This window comes from Elephantulus edwardii, unplaced genomic scaffold (genome assembly GCF_000299155.1).
Source record: "Elephantulus edwardii isolate Elephantulus edwardi_28Jun2011 unplaced genomic scaffold, EleEdw1.0 scaffold00110, whole genome shotgun sequence".
In the NCBI taxonomy this organism is placed as follows: Eukaryota; Metazoa; Chordata; class Mammalia; order Macroscelidea; family Macroscelididae; genus Elephantulus; species Elephantulus edwardii.
The window spans coordinates 7,452,154-7,475,916 of record NW_006399860.1 but is presented as its reverse complement, the minus strand read 5'-3'; the positions used below and the strand labels follow the sequence as shown (position 1 = coordinate 7,475,916).

The 23,763-nt window shown below is 35.3% G+C and overlaps 1 protein-coding gene across 1 annotated transcript in view; it reads left to right on the top strand.

The window, feature by feature from the left end:
* CFH (complement factor H) overlaps positions 1 to 23,763 on the top strand; it is a 256,291-nt gene that overhangs the window by 39,775 nt on the left and 192,753 nt on the right. Inside the window, exons 8-10 of the mRNA XM_006892120.1 lie at positions 4,562 to 4,756; positions 16,056 to 16,238; positions 20,457 to 20,633. Coding sequence (XP_006892182.1) covers positions 4,562 to 4,756; positions 16,056 to 16,238; positions 20,457 to 20,633 — 555 coding nt within the window. The remainder of the gene's footprint in view (positions 1 to 4,561; positions 4,757 to 16,055; positions 16,239 to 20,456; positions 20,634 to 23,763) is intronic.

Sequence of the window (23,763 nt, the reverse complement as noted above, 5' to 3'; positions counted from 1 at the left end):
CAAGCACTTCAGATCCTCCTCAGTTTCAGGAAGCAGGGTTGTGTCATCTGCATAACACAGATTGTTGATAGATCGTCCACCAATCTTGACCCCACATTTCACCTCATAGAGCCCAACCTCTCGAATAATCAGTTCTGCATTAGTCAGCATTAATACAGGAGTAATTCCAAAACAAATTTTCACTAGTATAAGTTCTCAAGGAGCTCTGGTGGCCTAGTGGAAAAAAGCTGCGCTGAAATTCTGAAGTCATACAGTACAAGGCTACCAGCTGCTCTGTAGGAGAAGAATGGGTAATCACCTCTCATGCCATTAACTGCTTCTGAAAAACCACTTGAGGGTCACCTATGACTCTACACTACACAACAACATATGTTCTTAAGAGAAGAAATTCTTTTCACTCTGAAATATATTTCAGTACATTTAAAAATATTAAGTAAAATATTGAATACTAATTTTATGTTTGATTTATGAAAATGATAGACCACTCGTTTTTAATCACACTAATTCCAAGTTACATTTAGACTTTAGCAAAGTACACTCTTGAATCCTTGTCGGCAAAACTGAGGTATTACTCATTTATCATATAATTTAGATTTCTTTGATAATACTTGAAAATCAACTATAGAACTCTTGTTATAAAACTGGCTCCATTATTCATTTGTATTATTAAATAAAGTAAAATGTTATGAGAAATGCAGTACAAATGATTGGAATGAGTTAAGGATGATTTGAGGATGATAACAGTGACTCTGAATTGGGACAGAGTAATCATTCAAAAGGAGGGCTTTACAAGGTTACTTCTACTAAGATGACATTTAGCTGAGTTAGCTTTAAGAGTCTGGGTTTGTGAGAAAGGAATTAAATTTACTTGGGAGCTCTGGTTGTTGCTAACCCAAACATCATGCCTCTGATTTTTCAATTCCACCAGTCATTCTTCAGGAGAAAGATGGGAGCTCCTCACCCATGCAATTTATAGCCTCAGAGACCTGCTATACGGTCTGTTATTAATGCATTCTGACCCATACTAATGAGTAGTAGTTCTTGAATATACTTCTTAACAACTACAAAATTAATCAGGATTTTAATAAATTTTAAAATGCATTCGAGTCAACACTGATGTAACCAATACTGAAATGGACTAGGACTGCAACCATAGCCAGCTCTGGTTGAGATGGAAGAAGTGAAAAGCGAAAAAGAGTTAGTTCTGTCAATTCCAGTGCTGGGCACCCTATAAGTAGAGCACTCATTGCAGCTCTAGAGGAATTTGGTATGGTGGCCTAGTGGGTAAGGAGTTACATGATCAAGCCAAAGGGAGGTAGTTCGATACAACCAGCTCCTCCTCAGGAGAAAGATGAGCAATCTACTTCCATGCCAATTACGGCCTCTGAAAAATCTTCTGGAGAGCCAGGTCTGAGTCAATCCTGACACAACACATAACAACAACACTGACTTTAGGAAAACACCTTATAGAAGAAAAAAAAAATGGACTCAAATGTTCCCATATTAGAAACAATAATGTATCTCATGTGAAGGATCTCAGGTGGCTTTGAATGCAACATATTGTACTGCTAACCCAGAGGCTGCACATATGTTATGCAGTTCGAATCCACCAGTGGCTCCATCATATAAAGATGAACAATTTCCTCTTGTCTCAGTTTATAGCCTTGAATACAGGATGAAGGATCAGCTAGTAATCAGAATCTACCCAAAGACAGTTAATTGAGTTTATTTAGTGTATTATATATTGAATATCCCTAAAATTAAATGAAGTGTATGAAATTGAATTTATAATGTGAGAAGGTACCAAAAAGTAGGGGAAATAATATTTCTAAATGTACTGATATCTCAGACTTTTTACCTTGAGAAAATATTCACAAACTTCTGGTTAAAAAAAGTATATGTATATTTAGGATATGCATACATGGATTGAAGCTCAATGTAGAGAAAACAAAGATTCCCACCACTGGACCAATTGGCAGCATCATGTGAGATGGTGAAGAGATTAAGATTATTGAAAGCTTCAGTTTGTTTGGCTCTACAATCAACACTCTTGGTACCAGCAGCCAGAAAAATAAAAGACAAATTGCACTGGGAAAGTCTGCTGTCAGAGACCTCTCCAAGGTGTTGAGGAGCAATGATGTCAATCTGGAGACTAAGGTGCACCTGATATAGGCTTTTTCTATCACTTGCTATGCTTCAGAGAGCTGGACAATGACTAGGGATGATAGAAGGAGAATTTATACCTTTGAGCTGTGGTGTTGGAGAAGAGTATTGAATATAATAGACTGCTAGGAGAACAAACAAGTTTGTTCCAGAGAGGGTGAAGCCAGGCTGCTCCTTGGAGTAAAGGATTCTGAAGCTTCATCTGAAATAGTTTGGACATGTTGTGAGGAGGGACCAGTCCGTGGAGGGAGATGTCATACTTGGGAGAGTAGAGGGACAGCGAAGGAGAGGAAAACCCTTGAGATGGATTGATTCAGTCATTAGGGTAATTGGGATAGGTGTGTCAGAGACAATGAGATTGGCAAGGGATAGAACAGGGTGTAGGGCTGTTTTACATAACGTCATTATGAACCATAAGCGCCTCGACAGCAAGTAACGACAGCAACAGCAACAACAACAACACATCTTTAGAATCTACTTGAGTTTTTTGTCTGAAAAGCTAAAAAAAGAAACCATGTAAGTGAATTCAAAACAGTAAGAATGAAGATGATAAAGTATAATGGTGTCATATGTGCATATGTGTGTGGGCTTCAGACAAAAAAATACATTCCATAGGAGAACTTGAAGAATCATATTTCCTGGAGGATGTTAACGTAGTCTAATATTAAAAGTACTAAATTTATAACACATAGTTTTAAATTTTAAAGACATCTACTTTCAATGAAGGGCAGTAAGTGGTAAAGAACAAGGATGCCACTTTAAAGACTAGGGTGTACCTGGCCCATACCAGGATGTTTTTAATTGTTTCATATGCATATGAAAATTGGATAACTAATGAAGAAAGTTGAATAATCAAGGTGCTGATAGAGTATTGAATATGCCCTCGACTACCAAAAGAACTAAAAATTATGTCTGTAAGAAGTATAAATGGCTACTGTTAAAAGCAAGGATGATGAGACTTGTCTCATATATTTGAGAAGTTTACCAAAGAGGGTTCAGTCCCTGGAAAGGGACATTGTGCTAGGAAGAGTGGAGGGTCAGAGAGTGAGACAAAATCCCTCAAGTTGTATGGACACAATGACTACAATTATAGATTTAAGCAGAGAAGAGACTGTGAAGATGGCATAGTATTGGGCAAGGTATCAATATTATTATTTTTTAGATGAGGTTGCTACAAGACAAAATTGATTTTAGAGATCACTTAACAATAACAACACCCTGTAAAAATGTAAGCATTTCTGAACATTTTTAAATCTTGAACTTTTAGTTAACTCATCAAATACAATTAAATAAAAATTGTCTTTGAACTGTGGTTCTGGAGAAGAGTATTGAATATACTGCTAGGAGAGTAAATAGGTTCGTCTTAGAGAGGGTGAAATTGGGCTGCTCTTTGGAGGCAAGAATCTGAAGCTTCATCTGAGATACTTTGGACATGTTGTAAGGTGGGACCAGTCCTTGGAGAGGGATGTCACTCATGCTTGGGAGGATAGAGGGACGGTGCAGGAGAGGAAGGCCCTCAGTGAAATGGATTGATTCAGTGACTAGTGTAGGGATAGAGTGTCAGAGACAATAAGACTGACATGAGTTTAGGGCTATTGTACATAGGGTTGCTATGAGCTGCAGGTGACTCGAAGTCACATAAAAACAACTACAGTAACAACAGCAAGAAAAAGAAAAAAACATATGGGATATTAAAGAAACATTTCATTCACCAAGTTAAAAGTAAAAAAAATATTTTCAGTAGTACTTATTCTTTGAGTATCAAGGAATATTTCCAAATTATAGATTATTCAAATTGCCTCCTAGGATAAAAGAAAACCAAATCTCTTTTATCACAGTAGATTTGAAAAGACAAAGCAGGACTCTGATCCCTGCTAGAGATAAGATAGAACAAAAGAAAAAGAAAAGTTGAGTGGTCAATTTAGCAGCTCAGTCTTTTAACCTTCATTTAGAATGTCAGAACATGTGTAACTCAAGGATACATTAAATGGGTCTGCGTCATTTTCTTCTTGGAAAGTCTTCCTATACTTTTGTTAATTGTTGTTATTGTTGTGAGGTTTCATCAAGTGAACTATGTATGGCTCATAGAGATCCTATGAACAACAGATCTGAATCTCACTTTATCCTGTGCCATCCTCACAATCTCTGATACGCTTGAGCCCCTTGTTAGAGATACAAAAAGTATGTGCCAGCAAATATAATATCATCCTCTTTAGCAAAGACTTCCTCCAGTACTTGATTCCTTTGCCTTCTCTAATTTAACCCTGTTCTAGATGAGTTGAGAGGAATTAATGTAATTATGGTAAAAATAGGATATAGTTAGCCAATAAAAGATTTCAATATCATATAACAATTTGCTAAGAGAAAATATTCATACTTTCTTGTATTTTTTCCCAAGTGAAACCTTGTGATTTTCCAGAAATAAAAAATGGATATATGCATCATGAAGCAAGATATAAACCATATTTTCCAGTAGAGATAGGAAAATATTACTACTACAGCTGCCATCCTGGTTTTGACACTGCTTCACAAAGTTCATGGGATTATATAACATGCACAAAAGATGGATGGTCACCAAAATTTCCATGCCGCAGTAAGTAAGCCTCTTTAAAATGATATACTGCATTGAAACAGATGAGGGAGAGAACCACTTAAAAGTGATATATGATTGGGTATTATGGTTATGACAAGAGTCCAGAATGAAGGTTGCATAGTGGAATATACTGGAGGGGGTGGATTGTATACCAATGAAAGAATTTTTCTTTTACTTTTCAAAGAGAAGAGCGTACTGGGCGGGGGGTGGTTGGAAAAATGCAGCAATGAATAAATGGAAATCCCAAATCTCTGTAAACGTTCATTAAAATTAATAAAAAAAAGATATATGAGTATCTTTCAAAGAATGGCAAAAGCAAAGAAAGTGAGGATGATTGCATCTGGACCCTAAAACAGATCATTAGGAAGAATGTTACCTGGGAAAAGTCACAAAATGTTTTGTTCCCTTGTGCAGAGCTATTTATGAAAATAAAATAAAAAATATAGAAACTTAAGAACATCTCCCAGGGATATTTTGTACATGATTTAATTAGAACCATTAAGGTAAATCCCATCAAATAATAGTGAATATTTTTCTATAAACTATCATTTGGTAGTAGTATAACCTTTTGTACTTTAATTTGTACAATCTTTTTTAGAGTCATATACATTTTATGTTAAATGTAACAAAGTAATTTTTTTTAAATTCATTATTTTGATGACATTAATGTTTTCATTTATTGTGTTTATGATCCTTAGGAAAATGCTATTTGTATTATGTGGAAAATGGACATTTTCAGAATTCAAGAAGCTATTTCTTTGAGGGTGACTCTGTAAATGTTTTGTGCAATCGTGACTACAGTCTTCCAAATGAACAGAACACTATTACATGTACAGAACAGGGTTGGTCCCCTTCTCCCAAATGCATCCGTGTCAGTAAGTAGGATCCCAGAAGGGTTGCAATTGTATAAGGCCGGTATGCATTTATCATGGCAAAATGCACGTGTTAACTTCTTGTTTTGCAGGTGGAAATGATTTCGATTTTTATGCAACTGAGTTTAAATGCATGTTCAAATTTCTTGATATATTAATAAGGGTATAGCAACATTTAATTTCTCTTAAAATATTAGCTTCATTGCCGTTGTTATGGAACCAATTCATAGCCAACCTTCCAGTGGGTTTTCAAAGGCTGCAAATTGCGCAAGAGGACATTTCTCATCTTCCTCAGAGGACTTCAATAGGCAGCAAAACACCACCTTTAAGTTAGTACAATTTCCTACCAACTAGGTCACCACAGCTTCCTACTAGTGTCACTGTACTCTTTTAATGATTGTTAATATTGTAAATTTAAATAATCAGGACATCAAATCACAACCTTTCACTCTAGGTTTTTTTGTTTGTTTGTTTTGTTTTGTTTTGTTTAACTTTCTAAGGGCCTTTCAGCTGTCAATGTACATTTTAAGTCAGTTTGGTAAGGTGTTTAAAAAAATGTGAATGGATTTATTTTGGAATTATTTTGGCTATACAGATTAATTTTGGAGGAAAGGAATATCTGTATTTTGAACCTTCCTATTGATGCTATCCATAGATCTAAAATTTTATTAGGACCATTTTGAATTTCTGTGATTTGCTTTCTAATAGGAATTGGCTTGTGATAATTTCTTACTATTGGTGACCTTCTGTCAGAACATACTGATAAAAGACTCACCAAAGGGTTTCCGGGGGAGAGGGCAATAGCAACCATTCTTTCTCCCCCAAAGAGCATTTTAGGTTTGTAGTGAAACTCCTTTTGGACTAGTCCACCCTAAGGTAACTATTATAAATGGTTTTTTGTAGATAACATCTTTATTATTACTCAATTAAGCTTTAAGAATGTTCTTTGGTGATTTGAAAACTCAAAAGATTAGTATTAATATTATCAATCATGCTTACAGTTTGAAATGTGCTTTACTTGATTACTTTTTAATTTCTTTAAGAATAATTTTCCACTCTTCTTAATTTTTCTCTGTTCTTTCTGTTTGCAGTTACTGTGTATAGCTTAATACTTTCAAAAAGTTTTCCATTTTATCTTATTTTTTATTTTTTCACAATTCACTGTCTTCAATGAGATTTCTTCAGATTTTTATTCCTAAAGACATTAAAGTTAAGCATTTTAAGAAGCTGTATTTTAAACTAATGTTTGTATAATGTTTTATTTTTAATTTCTATTTAATTTTTCTGCAACTTTGTATATAAACTGGATTTCTTTTTTGTCTTTAAAACATGAAATATTTTTGTTTTTTTAAATTATTATTAGCTTACATACAATAATTTGTTTACATTGCTTCATTTATATACATTTTTTCCACTCCTCCCACCAAACTTTATGACCCCTTATTACCCCCTCTTGTCTCCACTCCCTTCCTTTTCTTCTTTGCATATCAAGAATGAGATTTTTATATACATGAATGATATAAATAAATCATTATTATCAAGCTGGAAATGACCCACGGCTGACTCTCCAGTGTGGTCAAACCTTCAGAAGGCATTTTCTTTGGGTTAGCAGCACAGATCCCTATAGACTACACCACACTGATGATAAGTGGCTTTTATTTAATATTGCCTTAGTTAACATTTTTAAAAAATGCATTATAGAATTTTGGTTAACACAAATGTTATTTATTTTAAATGTATAATTTGTTATATTTTTAATTATGTGTCTATACCACCCGTGAAATGGCAAACCGTGTAGTGAACTTAGCTATCACCACCAGAAATCTTGTTAAGTCTTTTGGGATCCTTCTTGCCTGCACTATCCCATTGTCTCTGCCATTCCTGATCAAACGCTTATCTGCTACTGTTATAATTTTTTTCTCAGCTTTATCTTTTTTAAAATTAAATTTTATTAATTTTAATGAACATTTACAGAGATTTTGGGTTTCCATTCATTCATTGTTACACTATTTTCTCTACCCCTTCAGTTCCTTCTCCCCCACCCATTGAGAGTCTGTTTTAATTGTCCAATTGCCACAGTGCTTGTCAAAGCCAGTTCTGATTAATCTCCTTTGTCAGTGTGTCCTTTGCCATTCTCAATCACTCCTTCTTGAGAGAGACTTTACCCTGATTCATAAGGAAAAGAGGATGGCATATTCTCTTAGCTACTTCCTGCTGAAAAGGGATGCTGTAGGTTTCAGGGTGAAGATCTTCTCTGCTACTCTAAAGGGCCCCTTCGGCAATAGGAAACACGTAGACTATTGTGGAGATTTATTTTGGAATTTAGATGCACTGTTATCTATTGTGCTTAGCCGGACAGGTCCATATCCTTGAAGATGTATCATGGAACTGTTGCAGCCTAGAAGACACAATTTTAACTAACAAGTTAAAAGTACATGAGTCAAAAATTAAAAAGCAATAATATTCCAAGTAGAGGTTCTAATAGTGGCACAAATCAAGTTACAGAGGGAAGGTAGTTCTTAAAATAAAAGGCCTTTAGACTAACACTTTGTCTATTATGGTATAAAGGTTAGGGACCACAAGATGTAGAGGCTCAACTATGTCATTTATTGTTCTTAAATCATGGAGCAAATCCCATCTACCACTGGGTTGTTTTACAGCTCGGAAGTACACTTGCAAGGCAGAGCTGAAATAAGGAACTGCTTATGAGGTTTTCTGTCAATTCCAACAACTAAGAAATAGTGAGAAGAGTATCTTTAAATTTGATTCCGTTTTTTAAATAATTTATGTCTTCACCAGAATTATCAAGAGAAATAGAAGACAGAGAGAGTGGGAGGCAGAGAGATAAATGGAGAAAGAAAGTCTTATTTGAAAGAATTGTCTCACACAATGGTGGGATTGTTGGGCTCTAGCAAGTTCAGAAGATGTACCTTAGGTGACAGGGTGGAGGCATGCAGGTTGTGGTCTCCAAATTTGAAGATCATGTAACAGGAAGAGTGAAAAGTGTAGTTCTGGTTAAATAGCTATAGTTTTGTAATAGAACACACTGTGTGCAATCCCAAGGGCATGTGGTTCTAATTCATCAGCTCCTCTGTTGGAGAAGAATGGGCAATCTCTTCCTGAGTGATTTACTGCCCCTGAAAACCTGCTGGAAGGTTAATTTTGGGTCGGTTCTGACTCCATAGCACACAACAACAATAACAATAGCAAAATATGTGTATGTGTGCATATATTGTTGCAGAGGCTATAAATTTCATAAAAGGAGACTGCCCACCTTGTTCCTGTGGATCTACTGATGGATTCAAAACACCTATCTTTGGGTAGGCTACACAATTCCTTATTCACTGAATCACGGATTCTCTAAGACATAAATCTCTCATATGTGTTTCTGTGTATCACAGTCATATCTGTGTAGTTTTCAGAAATGTTATTTGTTTTTAATAAAGAACTCTTTTTCTTTTCATTTCTCATTTCTCTTAAACCTTCTTAGCATTTTGTATGTATAATCTTTTACCAGAATTGTCCTTTTGTGACTTTAATGTCACTCAGCACATTTTTTTTCTAATTTCACCCATGTTGTGCAGTATTTCACAAATTCATGATAATTTCTAATGATGCACATTATACCCCATTGTCTGCTTATATCAAAATTGCTTTAGCCATTTGTCTGTTGATGGGCACTTGCTCTAGTTTCAACTCTTTGTTGTTATATTACTATAAATAGTACTGCAATAAACATGATGTGATTATGTTAGTGCCTGTAGTAGTTCTTTTTCCTTTGGGATATATATCTAGTAGTGAGATAGATCAAATAAAATTCCTAATTCTAACTTTCTGAGGAAGCATCAAATTCTTCACTAACGGTTACTCCATTTTACCTTCCTATCCACAGTATATATAAGAGTTATAATATCTCCACAACTTTGCCAGTATTTGTTATTTAATGTCTTATTGAACATTGCTATTTTTGCTAGGGTAAGATGATATCTCCTTGTTGTTTTGATTTGCATCTCTCTAATGGTTAATGATCTTGAACATTTCATCTTCTGTTGTTGGCCATCTGAATGTCTTCTTTAGTGAAATGTCTATTTACATTCTCCACCCATTTCATAATTGAATTGTTTCTCTATTTCTTGTGAAAATGTTAGACTTTTTCCTATAAATTGGAAAGATTAGTTTCTTGTCACATGTATCATTGCTAAATATTTTCCTCAGACTGTTACCCCTTTAAGATCAATGATAATTGTGTGTTAACTGTTTATGTAATTAAATTTACTGCTTGCTAATTGCTTTGGGAAAGTCTGCTGTCAGAGACCTCTCCAAAGTACTGAAGAGCAACAATGTCAGTCTGGAGACTGAGGTGCTCCTGAACCATGCCGTGGTCTTTGCAATCACTTGCTATGCATCAGAGAACTGGACAATTACTAGGGATGCTAGAAGGAGAATTGATGCCTTTGAGCTGTGGTGCTGGAGAAGAGTATTGAATATACCATGTACTGCTAGGAGATCAAACAAGTTCATCCTGGAGAGGGTGAAGCCAGGTTGTTCCTTAAAGGCAAGGATTCTGAAGCTTCCTCTGACATACTTTCGATATGTTGCAAGGCAGAATCAGTCCTTGGGGAGGGACATCATGCTTAGGAGGATGGAGGGACAGTGCAGGAGCAGAAGACCCACGATGAGATGAATTGATTCAGTCACTGGAGTAATGGTCAAGGGGTGTCGGAGACATTAAGATTGGCAAGGGATAGAGGCTGTTCAGGGCTGTTGTACATAGGTCATTATGAGTTGCAGGCCACCCGACTGCACATAACAACAACAACAACAATAACAACATCAGTGTCATATTTTCGTTGCTCTCTCAGATACATGACAAGTGATAAACTATGGAGGAGAAGACCCTAAATGAAACAAATTGGCACAGTGACTAACAATGAGTATAATAGAGATGAGGAAGATGCACAGGATAGGGCAGGGTTCAGATTCGTCATTCACAGGCTTGCTAGGAATCATAGTCAATGACATCCAACAATAACAATTTCATTGTTGTTGCATCAAAACAGACGCATCACTGACTCTTCAGTAGCTTTTTAGAGATTATAAATTGCAGAAGAGGAAGTGACCCATTTTTCTCCCATGGAGCAGTTGAAGAATTTGAACCATACATCCTTGATTTGGCAACACAACTTCTTACCCAGTTAGTTGACTACCATATTTCCTTGACTTTGGGGGTTTTTTTGTTTTTGTTGTTGTTAATGTTTAATATACTTTGTTTATTTCTGCACCAGATTCTGTTTCTGAATGATATAATCATTTATGATAATTTTAGTGTTGTCTCTTGTTGGTTTTCCATGCAAAGAACTTACTTTTAGAACTTCTTGTAGATTTAGTCAAGTTTTCACAAATTCTCCTAGCTTGTGTTTATCTGAAGATGTCCTAAACTCATCATTATATCTGATTGACAATTTTACTGGATACATTATTTTTGGTTGGCATCTTTCTTTCTTTCAGAGTTTGATATATGTCATAATATATCTTTCCTTTTTTTAAATTTTATTTTTATTATTTTTATGTGCGTGTATGTGTACCATCAAATCGGATCTCACTGGTACAGGAGGAGATTGTCCCTCCTTCTCCAGCGGAGCATCTAGTCGATTTGAACCATGCACCTCTGGGATTGCAGTACAGCTTCTTGCCGCTAGGCCACTAGAGCTCCTTTTATATTGCTTTCTTATCTACGTGGTTTCTACTGAGAAATTGTCGCTTAATTTTATCTGTTCTATTTACGAAGGAATTCTTCACTTTTCCTGAGCGGTTTTCAGCAGTCTTTCTTTGCCCTATATTTTGGTAAATTTGTTGATGACCTATTTGGTGTTTTTGTTTTTTGGTGTCTGTCCTGTTAGAGATTTTTTCAACTTCTTGAATACATAATAGAATGCTTTTGGTAATGTTTGGGAAATTTTTAAATTTCCTCTGTATTTTTTTTCTACTCACTTCATCTTCTGGAATTCCAATCACATGTAAGTCACTAGACTTTATCAAATTTTTTCTCTCTTCTTTTCTCTGATTGTTCCTCTAACAGATTCATTTTGTGATTAATTATCTTGCTTATGGACTCTGCATTTTATTTCTTATATTTTGTCTTTCTCAGAATTCTCTGACTAAAATTTTTATCTTAATATTCTGACTTAAATTTTTATGTTTTTCTATTGATCCTAATTGTCCATTTTTTTTTATATTTGTTCTCACATAGTTTGTAAAAAACCATCTTTGATGGTTACAATCCAGGAAGAGACTTATGTGTCATTCTTTTGGATATCTTTTCAGGAAGTTCCAATAGCCATCCTCCCACTGAAAGTTTTCGCTGTTCTGTATTGTGGCACTTTTTTGTTCCATTGTATCCTGTTTTATGATGGAGTTTTGGGATAATTGTTTGGTGGGTTTCATTCCTTTCCTCTTTCTGACTGATTTGCAGTTGTCTGTCACTTTCTAGACATTGTGGTGGTGTTGTCTATGGGTAAAGAAAAGCTATCCGTCACTGGAGTAAGCATCTAAGAGTAAGGTTACCAACCCATGATGGAGTTTTTACTAGTCTCAGAAGAACACTGAATAATCCATTAGATCAGGAACATTTCTTTGTCAGTCTAGAGATGGATGTTGGTGAGTGCTCAGCCAGACATTAGTACCTTGAATAAATAATTACTGCCTTATAACCTTAGAATGGTGCACTCACTGAAGGATTCATGTGATGGTGCAGGCCAACTACAGCACAATCCACTAATTCCTGGGAGGAGAGTAGAAATATAGAGCCATGCAAGCTTCCAGAGCTAAATACAAATTAGTCTGGCTGGAGGTGAAACTGAGAAAAGGTGTGGAAGACAAGTAGCCATACAGTGGTAGAGGATGTCACCACCTTTAACAACAAAGGAGAGCAGAGAACAAAGAAGAATAGCACACCTTTCTTTCTTCCCATCCACTAGACACCAAAGTGGGCATCCCTTCTGATACTGATTGCCACAGCAAATATGCATCTATTCCACTGGTTGTGTTGTGCTGTTTATATGACTTCTCAATTTATGTTTTTAAAAAATGTTGCCTTGTAATTAAGACATTCCAGAGTTACATTTGTTTTCTAAAGTCTTTACTGTAGAGGATCTGAACTACCGTGTGTCTAGTTCGCCAAAATACTCAAATCCTCCATTTTGGTGTGGATTTTTTAAAAAAAAATTATTTCAATTTCCAATGTTTTCTTATAAATATATAAAATAAATTATTTTAAAATTAATATTCTGTTTTGAAACTTTGCTGAACCCACTTATTAATTCCAGTAATCTACTGGTTTTTCTATGTAGAAAATCACAATAACTGCAAATCAAGACAGTTTGGTGGTGTTCTTTTTATACTAGTAATGTTTATTTGGTTATTTTACCAACCAGGACCTCCAGCAAAAAAATAAATATAAATGGTTAAAATGGTGAAATTAAACATGCATTCCTGATTTAATGGAACCACATTAACTCTTTTTCCCTGTTAAAATGTGTGTATTTTTCCTTTTTAGTGTGTTAATAAGGGAGTTAACATAGGTAATTTTCTAATAATAAATTATTCATGCATTTTGATGACTCACTTGATTATGACATAGTACCAACTTTTCTATAATTTTTAATTTAATTTTAAGAACTTTTTTCTCTTTGTTCCTGAAAAGGCTAATACCCCCTGACTTTAATTTTATGGTCAAAACTATGCTAGCATTGTAATTTTTATTCCCTTAGTTTTTGTAGAATTTATCAGTTAAGCCATCTGTAGTTTTATTTTTAGGATTTTGTAAAGTGAAAAAATTTAATTTATATATATATATATTTCTCTCTTGATTAAGCTTTGACAGATTCTGGCTTTCAAGATATTGTTGATTGCTGGCATATCATTGTGCATAATATTCCCTTATTATCTTTTAATATCTGTAAAAACTGTGGTAGTCATATACTTTTTTCATTATTCTTAACTTTATTACATTTATTTACCTTCTAAGAAAGATTATAAAAAGCAATACTTCATTTAAGTACATTATTATCTTTATGAACATACTGTGGTCACAAATAAATGTGAGATGAGAAGGCAGGGCCCTGTTCTCGACCACACTAGCTCATTTGATCTGGGTTTGTTGGGTTGGTTTCTTTTGTTTTGTTTTGTTGTTTTTGTTTTTTTTTGTAATTCTTTTTTCTACTGGTTTATTTACAAAACTTGAATATAAATTCAAACAAATTCTTTCAACTTACCTCACCCCCCATCAAATTCTAAAACCAAATGATTAATCCCTTTCTCCCCTGCACATCCGCATCCCTCTGCTTCCAGCTTCTCCCAACCCTCTTGGATCCTTATACTCATTCTACAATAATGGTTTTACACAATATTTATCCTTGTGGGACTGAGTTAGTTCACTCAGCATAAGGCTCTCCAGTCCCTCCCAAGTTAAGCAATAATTTACTAAGTAATTACTCCTGCTTGCTGCATAGTATTCCATTGTGTGAATGTACCAATGTATCATTTCTCAATCCATTTGGTTGTGGTTGGACATTTGGGCTGTTTCTGTGTTCTTGTAATGGTGAATAATGCTGATATGAACATTTGGTGTACAAATATCAAGTCTCATAATCTCAGGGTATATTCCAAGTAGTGGAATAGCTGGGTCATATAGAATTTCTACAGTCAGCCTTTTGAGGAAGTGCCAAACCGTCTTCCAGAATTGTTGCACCATTTTAAACTCCCGCCAACAATATATAAGAGTCCCTTTCTCGCCACATCCTCTCCAACATATATTACTTACTGTCTTCTTAAACTTTGCCACTCTTACTAGAGTGAGATTGTACCTCATTGTGGTTTTGATTTGCATCTCTCTTATTGCCAGTGATGTGGAGCATTTATTTATATGTCTGTTTGTTATTTGAATATCTTCCTCAGTGAAAATTCTTTCCATGTCTTTTGCTTCATTTTGTAATTGAGTTATCAGTCTTTTTCTTGTCGTGGCCCAGGAGGGTTCTTTACACATTTGTTATAAGACTCTTGTCTGAGATGGTATTACCAAATGTTTGTTCCCAGGCTTTAGGTTTTCTTTTCATCCTGTTGAGAAAAGTTTTATATGTGCACAGGGATTTAATCTTTAGAAGGTTCCATGCATCAATTTGATCCTCTTTAGACTGTGAAATTTTTTTGTTGTTCGGCAGTTTCTTTATGCATTGGACTAGTGCTTCTAAGCTTGATTCCAGTTTGTCTCTTACCTGGATAAGTCAGATGTAGTAGTCATACACATATCTCATTGTTTATGGTCTTCTCTCTTTCCCTCCTTGAGTCTTTTTAAAATTTTATTTATCTAAGGGTTTTGTGTCATTAACTGTTCCTAATGTTTTTCTTTCTGGTTTTTTTTCCCCCTTAAATTTTCAATGTGATCTTTCTTCTTTTTTTAAATTTTGGTTTAATTTACTGTATATTTTATAATTATTAAATTGAAAATGGAATTAATGTGGTGGTTTAGTGGTAAAGTTGTGTCACCAGTCCAGAGGTATGTGGTTCAAACCTATCAGCTATTCTGTGAGAATTAGATGACCATTCTCCTCCTGTGTCATTTACTGCCTCAGAAAACCTCTTTTAGAATTAATTATGAGTTGATTTCAACTCAATGGTACCAAAAACATAACAAATTTAGTGTGATAATTTTCTTCTAAAACACCACTTTGTATCGTTACTTATATGTTGCTAAGATGCCACAGGTATTGTAAATATTAGTAGGATCAATAATTCAGTAGCTCTTCTAGAGTAAGACAGACTAGAAACAAAATAGAGCAAAATATTACTTTATGGATCACAAACTTTCTTTAGGACCACAACAAAATATTGTCTGAATCTCTACTTGGACATATCCTTTAAAGGAATCACTTTTTAGAGGTGGACTATATCTGTTAGTGGAAAAGAAGGCCAGTCAGAACATGAAGGATTGGTGCCATAGCAATGATAAAGGACTTTACCATACTCGCGGTAATGAGGGTGATGCATCATGCAAGAGTGTATGTACAATGTTACATTCTGTAGAGATGAAGTCCTATAATAATTAGTAATCTGATGATGGTACAGCACTGATAATCCCTTCTAAAGTTATTTAAAGTTCAATTTTCTAATGCATATAGAATCTTACAGTGTGTTAAAGGTCTACTGGCAACTAGCTCTTTCTACTTTACTTTAAATCATGCCTTAGTTCTTTTAAAAGCTTCTTAATGTAATATCTTACAAATCTTTATTTTGTCTAACGTAAGAATTTATAAAAAGGAACTGTAATGGTTTTGTGTTTAAAAGTCACTGCTTCTTAAAATAGTCACATTATTTGACTGAGCAAAATAATAACTAAGAATGTTTCTTTTTCTTGTACTTTCTCCTTATAGAAACATGTTTAAAATCAGATGCAAATATTCAGAATGGCTTCATTTCTGAACCCAGCTCTAAATATAATGTAAATAAAAAAACACCGTTTCAATGTAAACAAGGATTTGTAACATCAGACGGAGAAACAGTCGGCTACATCACATGTTTAGAAAGTGGATGGTCAAGTCAACCTATTTGCATTAGTAAGTAATTTGTTTCAGTCTTTTGAAGATAATTTTACATGTTTACTTTTTTATCTTTTTTTTAATAGTGGGAGGATGATTGCGAGGTTAACAAGTTTTCAAATGTTAGGACTAAAAAATACTTTTTAGAAATTCTGTATATTGTATGTATATATGTGCGATAAAAATGTAGGTTTATAAGTATAAACATAGACTCTAACAAAGAAATCATGTAACAATATGTAATATATAATAAACATTTCTAATGTAGGATTTGTCTGTTATGAATAATATATCAATATCTCTGTAGATCACAACAAAGTGTGGCTAACCCTGAGAAGGATAGAAAATTCAGAGCACTTAATTGTGCTCTTGTGAAACCTATACTTGTACCAAGAGGCCGTAGTCAAAACAAAGCAAGGACATGCCATATGGTTCAGGATCAGGAAAGGTGTGTGTCAGAGATGCATCCTATCTCCATAAATTTTTAAACCATATGAAGAAAATATCATTTGAAAGGCTAGATTTTATGAGGAGGAATTGGGTTGAATTGGAGGAAGACTCATCACAAACCTATGGTTTCAGATAGCACAACCTTGCTTGCTGAAATGGAAAAGAACTTGAGGCATTTGCCATAGAAAGTAAAAAACTACTGTCTTCAATCTGGATTGAAGCTCAACAGTAAGAAAATGAAGATTTTCACCACTGGGCAAATTTGGAGCACCATTGTCAAAATAAAAGAGATTGTTATTATTCACTGTTGCTTCATTCCACCACTAACCCTCCTGGCACCAGCAGTTAGGAAATCAAAGGATGCATTGTATTTGGAAAATCTGCAGTCAAGAACCTCTCTAGAGAATTGATGAGCAACAATGTCAGTCTGGAGACTAAGGTACATCTGATCCGGGCCATGGTCTTCTTAATTGCTTATTATGCATCAGAGAGCTGGACTATGACTAAGGGTAATAGAAGAAGAATTGATTCCTTTGAGTGTGGTGCTTGAGAAGTTGAACATACTGTGAACTGTTAAGAGCAAAAACAGATCTTGGATAGAGTGAAACCATGTTGTTCCTTGGAGGCAAGGATTTTGAAGCCCTGTCTCACATATTTTAGACACATGGGCAGGAGGGAGCAGTCCTTGGAGAAGGACCTCATGTTTGGAAGGGTGAAGGCACAGCATAGGAGAATAAGACCCTGGGTGGGATAGATTGACTCAGTAACTGGAGTAATGGGATTAGGTGTGTCAGAAATGATGTGATTGACTCAGGCTAGGGTGGGTTTCAGAGCTATTGCACATAGGGTCACTATGAGTTGCAGGTGACTCAACAGCACATAACAACAACAGCACAATGTCTGTAAATAATTAGTGTAGAAACCATTAGGAGCTTTTTTGATCTATAAGAAGTTTCACTACAATTCCAAAGGCATGCAGTTCAAATCAACCAGCTGTTCCATGGGAGAAAGATGGGCAGTCTCCTCCCATGCAATTAACTGCCTCTGAAAAACATGAAGGGTCAGCTTTGGGTCAATTTCAACTTGATGGTACACAATAAAAACAACAACAACATCATCATCAGAAATACACAATGGAGATATTATATATGATCTAGATAGAATACAGACACCATGAAAACTTAGAAATTATATTAAAATGTAGAGATCATATATTTAATAGAGAAAACTATAGAATTAGAAATTGTATGTAAAAAGGAATTGTATAAGAATCATATATTAAAAAAGTAAAAATATCTATTTAATATAGAAATGACTAATAGTAGAAATTCTAGGTAGAAAATTTATATATAATGTAGAAATGGTATTTATAGTGCAGAAAATATACTTATACTATTGTTATGCACTGTCAAATTGGAATAGGCGCATAAGGGATACTCTAGCAGATTTTCAAAAACTATAATTGCATAGAAGGAGATTGACAATTTTTCTCTCATTGAGCAGCTGTTGGATTTGAAACACATTTCTTTGGTTTGGAAAGACAACTTCCCTTTTTAAATAGTTTTTACTTTGTAGAGTAAAGGCATTTTCCACCTTGTACATTAAAGCAACCCTGTATTAGAAACTGGTTAGAGCATCTCACATGTTTTCAGGTGTAAACTTATTTTAAGCTGAAACATTCAAACTTATTTTAAGCTGAAACATTCATATCTGTTGTGCCTGTGGATAGAGTCCTTGCTCACAGACCTAGTTATGATGCTTTAAATTCAACACATGAGCTTTTAACTTAGAATCCTGAAGAAATTGGCTTTCATATTTTGTCTAATTGATGCTATATGGGAGCTCTACTTAGGAATACTTCTTCCTTTTGAAAAATTTACATAAACATATTTAGATAATTAAAGAAAAATTTAATATATAAGGAAGTATGTTATATATGAAAAACAAGGTCCAAGGTATTGATGGCCTACCGATGGACATATTTAAACAAACACAGCCCTCGATGTGTTTACCAGGTTGTGCCAAGAAATCTGGAGGATAACCACCTGGCCAACTGACTGGAAAAGGTCTATACTTGTTCCTATTCCAAAGAAAGGTGATCTGACAGAATGTGGAAATTATCAAACAATATTATTAATAGCAAGCAAGATTCTGCTGAAGATGATTCAAAAATGACTGGAACAGCACATCAACAGAGAAATTCCTGAAGTGCAGGCTGGATTTAGAAGAGACTGTAGAATTAGAGATATTATAGTGAATGTCAGATGGGTCTTGGCTGAAAACAGAGATACCAGAGGAATGTCTATCTGTTTTTCACTGACTATGAAAAGGCAATTGACTGTATGGATCACAACAAACTGTGGTTGACTCTGAGAAGAATGAGAATCCCAGAACACTTGGTTGTGCTTATGCGAAACTTATATGTGGACCACGAGGCAGTCATCAGAACAGCGCAAGGGAACACTGCATGGTTCAAACTTGGGAAGGGTGTACACCAAGGTTGTGTCCTATCTCCATATCTTTTCAATCTATATGCAGAACAGTTTATCCAGGAGGCTGGGATCTGTGAGAAGAAGTGTGGCATCAGGATTGGAGGTAGACTTATGAACAAATAAGCTTTATGTAAATGACACAACCCTGCTTGCTGAATCTGAGGAGGACCTGAAGCACTTGCTGCAGAAGATCAAGGAATGCAGTCTCCAATATGGATTGAAGTTCAACATCAAGAAAGCAAAGATTCTCACCACTGGGCTGATTGAGATTGATGACAGGTTTAGTTTGCTTGGCTCTACAAACAACACTCTTGGTACCAGCAACCAGAAAAGTAAAAGATGAATTGCATTGGTAAAGTTGGCTGTCAGAGACCTCTCCAAAATACTAAAAAGCAACAATGTCCGTCTGGAGACTAAGGTATGCCTGATCGAGGCTCTGGTCTTCTCAATTGTTTGATCTGCATCAGAGAGCTGGACAATGACTAGGGCTGATAGAAGGAGAATTTATGCCTTTGAACTGTGGTGCTGGAGAAAAGTATTGACTACTATGTACTATAGTACTACTACAAGGACTACTATAGTACTACTACAAGGACTACTAGGACAACAAACAAGTTTGTCTTACAGAGGGTGAAAGCTCCTTGGAGGGAAGGATTCTAAATCTTCATCTGACATACTTTGGACATGTTGCAAGGTGGGATCAATCTATGCAGAGGGAAATCATACTTGGGAGGGTGGAGGGACAGCATAGGAGAGGAAGACCCTCAATGAGATAGATTGATTCAGTCACTGGGGTAATGGGGATAGGTGGGTCAGAGACAGGAAGATTGGGACAGAATAGAGCAGGATATAGGTCTGTAGTACATAAAGTCACTGTGAGTTTTGGGTGACTTGATGGCACATAACAACAACAATACACACATATTATACAGATCTTTAGCCAGTTAATATTTTGCCTAGTATATGTATCTCAGCTGATAATAAGGTTAGCATCTTAAATTTTAAAACTTAAATTATCACTGTGATTTTTCTCAAAAGAATTATGTCTCTTGTGACTTGTTCTGTTACGAGCATTTGAGTAACTCAAAAGTTTAGAGTTGAAAAATATGTTTAATAGAATTTATTTCAGATGATTATAATAACTTTTACAATACTTGATCATGTATTATTTTTCAAAGGTAAATAAATATAAGAACATGAATGATGGAAAGGATTTTTGTTGCTTGGCTTATTTTACCTACAGTTTGCATATAAAATAATATGAAATGAAATCTTCAATTTTATTGTGCATTAGAATCTTGTGGTAAACCAGTGTTTGAAAATGCCAGAGCCAAAAGTACCAACACATGGTATAAGCTCAATGACAAACTAGAATATGAATGCAGCAATGGCTATGAAAACAGAGGTGGAAATACCACAGGCTCTATAGTGTGTGGTATTGATGGTTGGTCTGATACACCTACATGTTATGGTAAGTTCTGCCCTGTTTTCTTTTGGTAATAAGCTCTCTGGGATAATAGAAACACTTTATGTTCCTTTTTGGAGTATGTTTTAATTATCTAGAGATATTGTTAAAGAAAAATGATTACAATCAATGTCTCCTTTAGCTTTAAGTTCACTGGAAAGGGGTTGTTTTTGAAACGGAAAGATAATAACTAGTTTTTAAAAAATACAGCAAAACATTCCCTTATATTACACACATTACAAATTTTCTTCTAATGTATGTATTAGTTTAAAGTCCATTTAAAACATGCTTAACATTAGTCACCTCTTACCAACTTACTATTACTCATGAACAGTACATTTTTTTATCTATATTCCCAAACTTTAGATTTACTCTATTGAACTCCTGTCCTGTATGTTTCAATTTTAAATATCACAGTCTCTGGACTATGCTGAAAACCTTTTAGATGTTATCAAACTGCTGTCTGTTTTCCAGAGCTGTAATATCCATTTATCCTCTTGTTGTTAATTTCTAGTCTAAGACATTGTAATCTGAGAAAATGTGTTATATTTTATCAGTGGTTTTGAATTTTCTGAGTTTGCTTTATGTCCTAGTATATGATCAATTCTGGAGGATGTGCTATGTGCAGTTGAGAAGAAAGTAGTTTGAGTTTTAGTTGGATGACGTCTATGAGGTCGAGGTGACTAAATGTATAATTAGTTCTTCTAAATCTTTCTTGATTTTCTTTCAAGTTGTCTTGTCCTTTGGTGACAGGGGTGTGTTAAGGTTCCCTACTACTATTGTGATACTATCTTTTTCTTCCTTCAATTCTTTCATTTTTGTCTTTTACCAGTGTTTGGTGGCGATCCCTGTTTCAGACAGGTTTGGAAGCCAGAGTGGCATCCACTTCCTAAACAACATGCCTCTTGAAACTCTATGATCTTTGATAAATGATGATAGATAGTTATAGAAAGGCTTCAGATCTTTTGTTCACAGGGTCTCTATGAGTCGTGCTCAACTCGATGGCAGTTAACACCAATAACAAATGTGAAGATATAATCCATATTGATGACTATCATATTTTATCTTCTACAACCAATATTTTAAGTCCGCTTTCCTTTCAGCAAGCAAGATTGTTTCATCTGAATAACACAGGTTGTTGAAAACATTTATTCCAATCCTAATGCCACATCTCTTTTCATAGAGTCTAGATCCATTACTTACTTGCTCAGAATATAGACTGAATAGATATAGAGATAGGATACAACCCTGACTTTTACCTTTCCTTGACTTTTACCTTTCCTGATTTTAAACGATGCAATGTTGTCCTGTTCTCTTTGGTCAACAGCTTCTTTCTCCAGATATAGGTTTTGTATGAGCACAATTTAGTGTTCCTATGCTTCTCAATCTCTTGGTATCCTTCATCATCTTCTCAAATCCATGCACTTCACTGAACCTGAACCCTGGGCTGTGTTCCAGAGATAAGACTTTCAGCTAAAAAAGCAAAGGTGGATGGATCCTCAAAGTTCAGCCAGCCGTTCCCAGTGGTCTCAATTTCCCAACCTCTTGCAGTCCAGAGGGCAGAAAACACCATGGAAATATCTTGTAACTGAACAAGGAGGTGTGCAACTTCAACTAAAGACCACCAGTAAAGTGTTAGGATGAAGCAGACAGATTCTACAATATTATATAACAAATCTATAGGCTACATCACCCACCCCTGGAAAACTATTCCATTGTAACTACAGTGTAGCATAAATGGAGGAAAAGAGGCCATAAGAAGTCAATCCTGGATCAGAAGTTCAAGACTCCTAAACTCAAGAGATACAACTCACAACAGAGAAAACTGGCAGCAGCTTGAGGCATTCAGAATCCCAGAATCCCAGAAAGAGTGAGATATAAGGCATCAAATCAAGAGTTGGATAGGGGACTTAGGTGCTGAATGGAGTAGGTGGGAGTAGAAGGGAATGCTGGTGGAGCACATTCAAGACACATGGGCCAAGGCCGGGGACAACACTGAGTCTATTTGTCATTTCTATAATTGGGAAATATCTTTAATCTGCTCTTTTCCATAAAATGCTTGTCTCTCAGATTATTTTAGAAATCTGAGTATTCAAGTGAAGACTAGCAAGAAGGATTGGCCATCCACTTCTGAAATCGCAGGTCTTTGAAACTGCTGTGCACAATAGAGCACACTTAGACTCTCAGATATGACTAATGAGGCCGAGTCTTCAGCTATAGAAACTCATAAAAGGAAGAACAGCTGTAGGCAGACACTAGTGACTGTAACATGGAATGAGAGAACAATGAATGTAGGAAAAAAAGTGGATATTGTTAAGAAAGAAATGGAATGCATAAATATTGACATACTAGGTATTGGCAAAATGAGACGTATTGACATGGGACATTTTGAGTCAGATGGTCATACGATCTACTATGCTGGAGATGAAAAGATGAGGAAAAATGGGGTTGTGTTAACAGTTAAAAAAGTCATTTCTAGATCCATCTTGAAATACAATGTGAGTGACAGGATAATATCCATACACATACATTGAAGTCTGATAAATATTACTATCATTCAAATATATGCACCAAAAATCAGCACCAACGAGGAGAAGATAGAAGATTTCTACTAACTTTTGAAGTCAGAGATTGATTGAACATGCAATCAAGATGCGTTAATAATAATAGGTGATTGGAATGCAAATTTGGGAACAGAGAAGAAGTATCAGTAGTTGGAAAACATGGACTTGGTGACAGAAATGAAGCTGGAGATATGATAGAATTTTCCACAATCAATGACCTTTTAATTGCAAATACATTTTATACGAAGCATAAATTCAGGCTATACACATGAATTTCACCTGATGGTATGCATAGGCATCAGATTGATTACGTCTGTGGAAAGAAAAACTGAAGAAGCTCAATACCAGCTGTGAAAACTAGGTCAGGTGCTGATTGTGGAACAAACCACCAACTACTCATATGGAAGTTCAAGCTGAAGCTGAGGAACATCAATTCCAGGAAAACCAAAATTTGACCTTGATTCTATCCTGCCTGAATTTGAAAACCATCTCAAGAACAGGCTTGAGGCCTTGAATACTAATGAGCAAAACACAGATGAGCTGTGGGAGGATATCAAGACTATCATCCAGGA